This window comes from Cibotium barometz, chromosome 58 (genome assembly GCF_041138505.1).
Source record: "Cibotium barometz isolate CiBa-2024 chromosome 58, ASM4113850v1, whole genome shotgun sequence".
NCBI classification, from domain to species: domain Eukaryota; kingdom Viridiplantae; phylum Streptophyta; class Polypodiopsida; order Cyatheales; family Cibotiaceae; genus Cibotium; species Cibotium barometz.
In genome coordinates this window covers 14,998,822-15,009,248 of record NC_141103.1, presented here as the reverse complement: position 1 = coordinate 15,009,248, position 10,427 = coordinate 14,998,822, and the positions used below count along the sequence as shown (strand labels likewise).

The window sequence follows — 10,427 nt, the reverse complement described above, 5'->3', positions numbered from 1 at the left end:
AGGACCATTATCCTTGTCTACCCTTTTTAGTCGTCACCTCCTACCCTTTTTAGAGGTAGGAACCAATGACTGGTGAACATCCACCTTATCTTTGTTCATTTAGTGGGTTTGGGCATGTTTAGCACATTTAATTGTGTTACAAAGCATCTTGGTCAAACATTAAGCAAGTGGAGGCTTATTGAAGGATTGGTGGAAGTTGATGCTTCCCTGCTTATTTAAATGTTGGAGCTATGATAGAAGCAGAAGTACCTAGTTTTTGTGTGGGCATTTTGCTACCTTATGAGGTCCCTGACAATGGAAGCAACGTATTGGGGGTCTCCAAGTTATTATATTCATGTCTCTCCCCTTCCATTGGACAAAGGTTTAAAATACGAGCACTGGTGTTTCTCCTTGCATGACATAGAAGTTGGGCACAATATCCTGTGGCTCCTCATAATAGTCATGGTTAAGTTTAGACTCGTGCAAATCGTGGTTATTTGATCAAAGCCTAATTAATCACGGGTAATCTTTGGTGGATGTGGTTGTGGTGGTAGGATGGGTGCTGGTAAGGGTATGTCGGGTACTTTATAAATTCCTCGTGTGTACCCTTGTCCTAGCAAAGGTGTAGGTCTCGTATTACCATGCTGGGAGGTTGGTAGTGTTGGTAGGGCTAGAGTTAGTCTAGCTACCGGCACTTGGGCAAGCGGTTGAGCATCATATCTATACATTGATACCTCATGATTTCCAAGTCGCACAATATAGCAACGGTCTCGATCGGCATTCATTGTTTGTATGATTTTGTCTACATATTGAACACCAGACTAACTAACTCCCTTCAGGGGTAAAGAAAAGGATAAGGTGTGCCATGTGGCACATCAGCCAGGGAGAGAGATATAGACCCTAGAGAGATTCATGATATATGGACTCTGAGAGATTTGAATTTGAATTTGATAGTTCAATCCCTACGCACGCGAAGAAGTGTGGGCTACTAGTTATTCTAGACACAGTATATACCAGCAGTCCTAGGTTATTGGCTGGATTGATTTTGACTGGCTGCAAATCCACACAAAAAAAAATTGGCATGTAAAACATTATGGTTAGCCTCTTTACTGATAATTTTGCACATAAAACATGGGATTAAATGCATGTTAAGAAAACAAGCCTGGTGGTTCTGGTTGAAGCTTGGCAGATGGGCGGCACGAGCAGAGCACAGACGGTAGATTGAGGCCCATCTTTACCTAACCATTGTCTTGATCTCACATCAAACAAAAACCTTTGGCCTCATCGCTGCTGACCTGCCCCATGTGCCTTGAACCCCTCGCTCCCTCTTCTGCAGTAACGCATCCCTCGTCCCCATAAATCTACCTTCAAGAGCAGCTCCTCATCAACTGCTGCCTGCACTCTCACTTTGCATGATCCCATATCGTCCCCAAACTCTAGCGCATCCGCATCCGCACCTGCATTTGGAGAAACCCGCATGCACTCAGAGAGGGAGCAGAAAAGGGGAAATTACATAGCTTTTTGTGTTCCAAGAGGGGAGATTTAGAGAAACCCACATAGTTTTTCGCATTCGCAGAGGGCAGATTTTTCCAGAGAAGGAGAACTTGAACACAGATTTTGCGTTCCGAGAGGGAAGATCCGGGCAGAGAAGAAAACACCACATATTTGAGACGGAAAATTTAGGACAACCCACATAGCGTTCCTCTCCAGAAAAGCTATGGAGGCCTCATCTTTCCAAGCTTCCTCCCTGCTTTCCCCAGCCCATCGGAGCTCTCTTCCTGTTGCTAACCCTCGCGGGCTTGCCTTCTGCGGCCTTCACAGACACTTTATCGCCATCAAGAGCTCATCTGGCAAAGTGGGTTCAAGTGGATTAAGGCCCCATAAGCAAGAGAAGCTTGGCTCGCCATCGCAATGGAGGGTAATGGCTTCCGGCAGCAGTAACAATGGTATCCCTCAAGCTTTTGATTATGATGTTATCATCATTGGAGCTGGTGTTGGTGGGCATGGCGCTGCATTGCATGCAGTTGAAAAGGTAAGGAAAATACTCTTCCTAAGGTTTCTCACATCTGATTTATGGATAATTTTATGCCTGGAGTTATGTGTTGAATGAAAAGCAATAAATCTAAGGGTCTGTCTGAAATGGGGTACATTAAGAGCAATTACCCTAAAGGTGTGGCTGAACCGGGTTATTTCCTTATTCATTCATGAATTGAAAGCATCCATGCATAGCAATTCAAGATTTGGTTAAAACATTTGGCAAATTGAGTTTATAACAACAAACTAATCAAGGTCAGTGCGTTTGTGCAAACGAAATTTCATAGCCCTCAAATTCAAAGGTCATGTGAGTTTATCGATCATATGCACAGGGTTTGAAGACAGCCATAATTGAAGGTGATGTTGTTGGAGGAACTTGTGTGAACAGAGGCTGCGTGCCGTCAAAAGCATTGTTGGCTGTTAGTGGGCGCATGCGAGAACTTCAAGATGAGCATCATCTCAAGGCTCTGGGTATCAAGGTACATATTGATTTGAAGATTTTTCATTTTTTTATTAGATCAAATTTGTGTGTCCAAAAGCTTAAAAGTTAGTTTTTTTCACTTCAAGGATGGACAATATGCTTTTAAACAAACCTGATATCCTTGAAGTAAAGTGCTCAAGGCTATCCTCTTGGCCTGCTTCTAGTTATTTTAGTCTCCTTAGTACTTGTTTTGTACCTCATGTCATAGAAGGTTGGGTTTTGCACTTGTTGCGAGCCCTTATATTGGCCACTCTTAATCACACCCTCCTACGTTCAAGGATCAACATAGAGGGCTCATATGTTTGTACAGAGTCATACCCTAGTGGACTTTGAAAGTAGTTTCCACCTTTTGTGGTGATGATGGTCATCTTCTCATGCAATTTCTGGTCAGCCTTGAAGTTAAGTTGCTCTTTTTTTTGTTTTTTGGGAACTAGCTGTATCTTATTTAACATGTGAGAATAACCTTGACTTTTGGATGTGTCAAACTGTTTACATGTTGCGTAATGCATGTTTTTGTTAGAAGCTTTATAATGCATGTTTTTGTTCGAAGCTTTATAAGCTAACTCTCACAAAAGCCAAGTTTGTCTCCTTTTCATGTTAACCATGGGAACTAAGGTGACTATGTTACTCTCTCTTACTCAAAGAAAAGTGAGAAGTTTGCTATTCTTTATTACTCAAAAAAGGATGAGAAGCATCTTGAGTTGTGCATGTTTTCAAGATTCAAACCAAAATGCTATATTGTCCAGACCTTTCATGAGAAATATTGACATATTTTATCATCCTTGAGCTTAGTGACACGTGATGATCCTTGAGCATCAGTTATGTTCTACCATTCATATTAATGGCACTCTGATGATTATTGAGCTTAATGACACGTTTGCTGATCCTTGAGCTTGATTTACTCACATGTTTGATGATTATTGGACTTAATGGCACATTTGATTATCTTTGAGCATCAAGTATGCTGATCTCATGCCAAACGGCAGGTAGCAGAAGCAGGATACGAAAGGCAAGCAGTAGCAGACCATGCAAACAATCTGGCGACACGCATAAGAGGAAACCTTACAAATTCGATGAAAGCTTTGGGGGTGGACATTTTGACTGGCGTCGGAACAATTGTGGTCAGTAGTCCCATTCTCATCGTGGACCTATTGTGGTCAATAGTAACACAAGGAGGACCTATGTACTATGCTTGTAATACGTGGGTGCATAATATGGATTTTTTTGAGCTTGGGAAATAGCATATACACAAAGGGTAGAATTGTTTTTTTGGTACAAAATCTTACATAAAAAAGGCTCTTTACGTTCATATCTTGTGTAAGAGGGTACAAAAATTCCTTGCAAGAGGTGTATACAAGGGTATTTTGTATGGGGCCATGCATGTATGTCGCTTTCGCTTTCCTTAAATTTACTAAGTGAAGCCTCCTTGTGCAATCAAAGGTCCTCAAGTCTTCTTGATTTTTACAGTAATTATCTATTTGACCATTGTTTTGAAACTATATAATCTCAACTTCTTAGTGTGGATTTTTACCTGGTCATTCAGGGTCCGCAAAAAGTCAAGTATGGAAAAGTTGGCTACACAGACAAAACTGTGACTGCCAAAAATATTATCATTGCTACAGGATCTGTGCCTTTCGTGCCACCTGGAATTGAGATTGATGGTATGTGAGTGGCTATTATGTTGGATTGTCATTGGCTCAAAGGTGGTATATAAGTATCCACATTCAAAGATTGTTGAAGACATGAAAGTTAAAAGAGAGACTGTAATTTGGCTTAATAGGTACTTGCTGCAATCTTCTTTTTCTCAGGTAAAACAGTCTTTACGAGTGACCATGCCCTGAAGCTGGAGTGGGTCCCTGATTGGATCGCTATTGTAGGCAGCGGCTACATTGGACTCGAGTTTAGTGATGTGTATACTGCGCTTGGAAGTGAGGTTAGTTTCTATACCATGTTTTGTCCTGGCCATGCATATCTATTAGTCTCCATCAGAACTATCATGGATGGTCTTGAAGGTTGGAAGGCCATCTTTATGCTAGCCGAAACTTTACTGTATGGCCTGTTTGATGGAAGAATTGGCTTCTGCTTACAACCTTACACTCATGGCGCGACATGAGCACATGCATGAGCTTGTGCTTGTTTGAATGCTATACCTATTAGCTTGTTAAAAAACCATTTTACCGTGTAAAAGGTAAACCTCATGTTTTTTTTTTCCCAAAATCGTGCTCACCCTAACCCAACCACAGGCCTGATTAGTCTGGACCATTACTGAGAATTGGAGAGTTAGACTCAGTGATGCACTTGAATATGAGGCCTCAAGAGCTTAGATGCATCCCATACCACACTCAGTTTATGTGCACACTTACTCACTTATGTAGGCTCAAAGGCACTATCAATTTGCTTGCTTTTATGGGATTACTAACTCCCTCCCCATATAGCCTACTGCTAATCCATGTCACACCTTGCATGAATATAACATAGCCCATATCTGATCCATGCCGACTATGTAATAGCTTAGTGGTTTGATTAGGCATGATGTGTTTCATTCTTGAAAATTGAGAGATTGGATGACCATTTAATGTCTTGATGTATAACAGGTTACTTTTATTGAAGCTCTGGATAGCCTTATGCCTGGGTTTGACCCAGAGATAACAAAACTTGCACAAAGGGTTTTGATCAATCCACGCAAAATCGATTACCATACAGGAGTTCTTGCCAAAAAGGTGATTTGTGCTATCATTGAATCGATTATGGATTCTGTTACTTGATTGAGGTCTGGTTCCATTTTTTTCCTGAAGAGGGTTTATGATGATTGCAGATCACCCCAGCAAAGGATGGGAAACCTGTACTCATTGAGTTGGTTGATACAAAGACCAAGGAGCCCAAGGACACTCTAGAGGTAACCATTGCCTAGTTGTTTTGCCTATTGCAATTAGAGGTAGCAGTTGCATGTTAAACAAAAATAGAGGAACATCTTTTATATGTGATTGTAAATGGAAGAATATATATGTGATCCTTAATGGCACATTTCTATTTCTTTTTTATGCTATAAAAGGAGTTTAGGTCGCTGTTTGGCTTGATTAGTTGACAAACTTTGAAAGCCAAATTTTGTGATGATGTACAGGTTGATGCAGCTCTTATAGCCACAGGTCGTGCACCCTTCACCAAAGGATTGGGACTGGAAAATGTACATTATGATACCTAGCTTCTATAGTGTGCATGATGTCTGCTGTTCAGGGAGGGGAGTTGATGTGTTTACTTGTAACTCAAATTGGCAACTTTGGTTATGGCATTGATAACATGAATGAACTGCACAGGTTAATGTGGTCACCGAGCGAGGTTTTGTTCCAGTGGATGAGCGGATGCAAGTGATTGATGCAAATGGTGATTTGGTTAGTCACTCGTCAAACTTTGCTTCACCTTACCCATCTTGTCCTTTATCTGCCTCCTCAGTACATTTTGCTGTAGGTGTTTTGAAGATTTGAGAGATTTTAATGCATAACATTAGTTGAGTGAATTGGAGCAGCAGCCCCTGCTAGCTGGCTCCCCCCTCCTCCTTCCCCTGCTCCGTGTGTTTGCCTTTCCTTCCTCACCTACAGCCGTGCTGTCTACCTGAGCCTAGCCCCAATGCACTTGCCAGCTCCCCTACCTTCCTTCCCTTCTTATAGGCCCTTCTCCCTGCTCTCCACCTTGTCTTTCCTTCGTTTCTGCTTCGTCCTTGGCCATTTTGAGTTCCCCGCTCCCCTTTTTTCCTGCTCTCGTGTTTTTCTTCTCCGGCCTTCTCTCCTCCTCCTGTTTTTTATTTCCCCACTTCCTGCCACTCTTTGGAAGGCACCTGAGGTAGCTGTGAATGCTACTCTGGTCTTTCCCCCTTCAGAGGACTCCATGGTAGCTGCTCCATTTTGCCTCACCGAGGCTGCCCTCAACTGCCCTTTTTCTGGTGGGGACCTCCTGCTTGTTGTCTTCCGTGGCTACTCTGGAAGCCACCACCTTGTTTTGTTTGTAAGTTCGTTGGCAACATACCCCCCGGTTGGCCAGATTGAATGCGCAGGTGTCCATACAGCGTATGGTCACATGGCAGCCGTACAGGTGGTGTAGGTCATAGGCAGCCATACAGCAGTGTACGCTCAGGTTTGGGCATCCATATAGCAAGTGGCAGCAAAGGGGGCGGCAGCGGGGTGGCATGAAGAAAAGGGGAGCGCTTAGTTTAGCACAAACGTTTCCTAAGTTTGGGAAAAAAACAAAAGCACACAATGATTTTTATTAAAAGCCTTCATATTTGAAGGGAAAAGCGTGCTTGTATTTAGCGTCAAAAATAACACACACAGAAAAAACACAGCCTCTCATGCACCTCTCTAAAGCATTAAAAAAGAAACACGAGAAAAAGCTACGACCTGTTTTTCTATGTTTTTCTCTCTTAAGTGCTTATAAACAGTCAGCCCCTCTCTCATAGTTGCATACAGGACAACAATCATGATGAGAGTCAATACCAGTATACTACTATTTGCATACAGCTCAACAGCAGGTAGCTAATAGTCAGTATGGGAAGACGCGAACCAATCCATCATTTCCTTGGTGTACAGGGTGTTTTTTTCTGCCTCAAAGTGGGAATTTTACCTTTCTTTTCTCCACTTTCTTTCTCTTCCATACTCAAAGCATCGACAACCCAGTTCAAGCTTACTTTCTTTTGTTTCAAGGGTGATGAAGTGGAAGCGGTGGAGAAAGCCTGTTTTGATGCCGAGATGGAAAATGTTCGGGAGGAGATTTGACTTTTGAGGGATCAACTCACGCTCGTCCAGCAGGTTGTGGCGAACCTGCCTCCTTTCATGACCCCTAGCTTGATTGCTCCTTCTCACACTGCTGATATCTTTGTGGGTGATAAGGAGGAGAGGACATAGGAGTTTGTTGACTCTTGGCTGAACCGCTGGAACATTCACTTTGAGTTCCACCCTTTTCTGGATAACTGGAAAATTGAGATGGTTCAGGGCTTCCTGAAAGGGAAGGCCTTGACTTGGTGGAGTGATATAAAGAAGAAACACTTACTTCCTCTCTCCCCCCCCCCCCCCCCTTCAATTTGACACCCAAGCCTAAACGAAAGTTTAAGTTTGGGAAGGCCATCTAGAACCAGAGTGAACCCTGTCCTAAGAAAACCGTGATGAAGAAACTTTGGAATTCTGATAATGTATGTGATAGCAAAACCAATTCTTACAGGTCTTATTAAAAAATGTTATTTCACAGGTTCCTAGTCTGTTTTGCATTGGAGATGCCAATGGAAAGATGATGCTTGCACATGCGGCCAGTGCACAGGGTATATCAGGTGTGTGGGCAGGATGCGTTGTAAGCTTGGGTGCTAATAAATTCTTGCTCTCAATCAATTCTCTACATCAGGAATTGATGCCATTACTAGATTTCAAGACATGCTTTACAGAATTTTTCAATTTCCACTTTTTGCAGTTATTGAACAAATTTCCGGTAGCAATAATGTCCTCAACCATCTGAGTGTACCAGCTGCTTGCTTCACACACCCAGAGATCAGTATGGTTGGACTCACTGAGGTATGTGGGATAAATAAAGCTGTTGCTTTTCTTTTACAAGTTTTCCACTTTTGGTTTGTTTTTGGTCTCTTAGTCATGCATATTGAGCTACTCTAATCAGAAACAAGAGAGCAAGGACAGTCTCAATATGATCATCTCAAAGAGTTCTTCATTTTGACTGATATATCTCAAGTGACTTGCTGTTCCATCAGTGCAATCTATCTTTTAATATAGCCTTGGGAGACTGTTATGTGGCTCAATTGACAGTTCTTTGATTTCCTTCTAGGTTTGATGGGAAGGTACTAGTCAAATGAGGGATTTTGCTATGTGCTTAGAGGGTATAACTAAGCCAGCTTCATTACGAGGCTAAGCTTTTTTAAAGCTGTTGCTTGCCTTTATTATTGACTCCAAGCCTGTGAGTGAGTCGATTGCTCAGTATCAGGCATCTGTAGAATCCCTGGGAGATCAAGGGATTCACAGATGCCTGACCAAGCTCTAGCCAGACACTTGGATAGTTGGCTCCCATGCCTGGGGTTTGAGCGATCAAGACCCAGATCAGACCATGACCAAACTCTAGCCAGACACTTGGATCGTGAGCTCCAATGGCAAGAGACACCCGGTTTTGGGTGATCTGCACGGTCGGTGTGAGTCTAGCCTCAGGTGCAGGGGTGCTCTGGGTAGAGATGTGGTTAGGCGGTGAGCCTGCAAGCAACCCCTTCGACTTGTATGTTTGTACACGATGGTCATACGGGCTTGTACAGGATCTGGTGTCTGTTTCAGTTGGAAATCTGGATCATATGTTACCCCATTAGATGGTGTGCCAAAAGAAACTTGGAGCTTTAATGTCTTGAGTAGCTCGGATTTTTGTTTGGGCATTTGAAGGAGTTTGAGTAGAAATTACAGGGTTTTGAGTGGTGTAATTGGATCAAGGCTCAAAGAAAGCTTAGGCTGGATTGGACGATCTTGGTTGTCCATCCCTGATGGGCAGCTGGAATGGCCTTCTGCTGATGTGCAGGAGCTGGTTGGTTGTGTAGCCAGCCTTTAAATATGGTAGGAACAAGGTTGGTTTGATATGGCCCAATAAACTTGCTTAGGTATATGACTAGGAATATGCTGTCAACAGTCAGTTTGTTACCAAATATGTTTGCTTGACTTTTTTCTGTACTCCATGATTTTTTATGTGAATGGTTCATGAAATCATGCATTCAGCCTCAAGCACGGAAAAAGGCAGAGGAGGAAGGTTTTGAAGTAAGTGTTGCCAAGACCAGCTTTAAAGCCAACACAAAGGCTCTGGCTGAAAATGAAGGTGAAGGCATTGCTAAGGTTAGTTATGGAATTTTCGCCTCAAGGATACAGCCAAAACTTAAAACCTGTATTCTAAGTTTATATCATATCAAGGCATGCATAATTGCTTTGTCAAACAGTGCGATTGTGCATGCATGCATGCATGTGTGTGTATGTGCACGGTTGTGCCCCCCTTATGGTAGGGGTTGGAGTGTCCAGTGTTACAATTTAACATGCCTATGTCATCATAACATTTTGCAGTTGATCTATCGACCAGACACTGGAGAAATCTTGGGGGTGCACATTTTCGGGCTTCATGCAGCTGACTTGATTCATGAAGCTTCTAATGCTATTGCTCTGGGGACATCAATCAAAGTATGCATTGCTTTACTTTTGGAGAGAGCTTTTTGAATCATTTTATGATATTATGGAACTAACGTGATTTATTTGATGCAAGATTCTTATTACTGAACTTCCTATTTTACTATGTTTGTATCATACAGGATATCAAATTGGCAGTGCATGCACACCCTACTCTGTCAGAGGTTTTGGATGAACTTTTCAAGTCTGCCAAGGTGAGCTGATATTTTGGGTTTCTTTTTTTAAAGCAAGGGCTGCATGTGAGGACCTTATGGACAGATGTGAACTTGTCTTTGCAGGTCGGAGAGCACGCTTCCGTGGCAGCAAAAACAGAACCGGTTGCTGTTTAAGAAGATGCACTTACATCAAAGCAATGTGGTGCATTGGAGTCTCACTGCAGCACCGACAAAAATTTTGGTAGCATTAGTTCAATTCGAGTCCTTTTACATTGTTGTTGATGTTGTGGAGTTATGGCCAAGCAACTGGTGATGTTTACCTTGCTTCGGGGGTGAGCATATTGTATTCTTCTTTATAAGAATGATAAGGTTAGCTTTTTCTAAGGACGGGAAGCCATGATGATCCATGGTTGTCACACTAATTTTCTAGCTTAAAAACAAAGCAGGAATGCTCTAAAAGGGTGTGCTGCTATTTGAGCATATAAATAGGCAGAGTTGATTGTTCAAGGGCTCAGATCAGCCCTTAAGCAGGCCCCTCATTTATCCTTAGACTAATAATAATCAAGTTTAATATTATCTTCA

At 42.4% G+C, this 10,427-nt stretch overlaps 1 protein-coding gene across 2 annotated transcripts; it reads left to right on the top strand.

Moving 5' to 3' along the window:
• The first annotated feature begins 1,020 nt into the window (after positions 1–1,020).
• On the top strand, positions 1,021–10,427 carry LOC147605945 (dihydrolipoyl dehydrogenase 2, chloroplastic-like). Of its 2 annotated transcripts, none has more exons than XM_086792847.1 (15): positions 1,021–2,011; positions 2,346–2,492; positions 3,481–3,615; positions 4,038–4,155; positions 4,303–4,427; positions 5,089–5,214; positions 5,310–5,390; positions 5,616–5,678; positions 5,809–5,883; positions 7,730–7,808; positions 7,946–8,046; positions 9,235–9,348; positions 9,571–9,684; positions 9,813–9,884; positions 9,969–10,427. In XM_086792847.1, exons 1-15 carry the CDS (start codon positions 1,697–1,699, stop codon positions 10,017–10,019), a joined length of 1,716 nt encoding a protein of 571 aa, XP_086648973.1. In that variant the 5' UTR covers positions 1,021–1,696; the 3' UTR covers positions 10,020–10,427. The 2 variants fall into 2 exon arrangements, with proteins under 2 accessions (XP_086648973.1, XP_086648974.1); XM_086792848.1 differs by having other exon boundaries at positions 1,135–2,011; positions 2,402–2,492.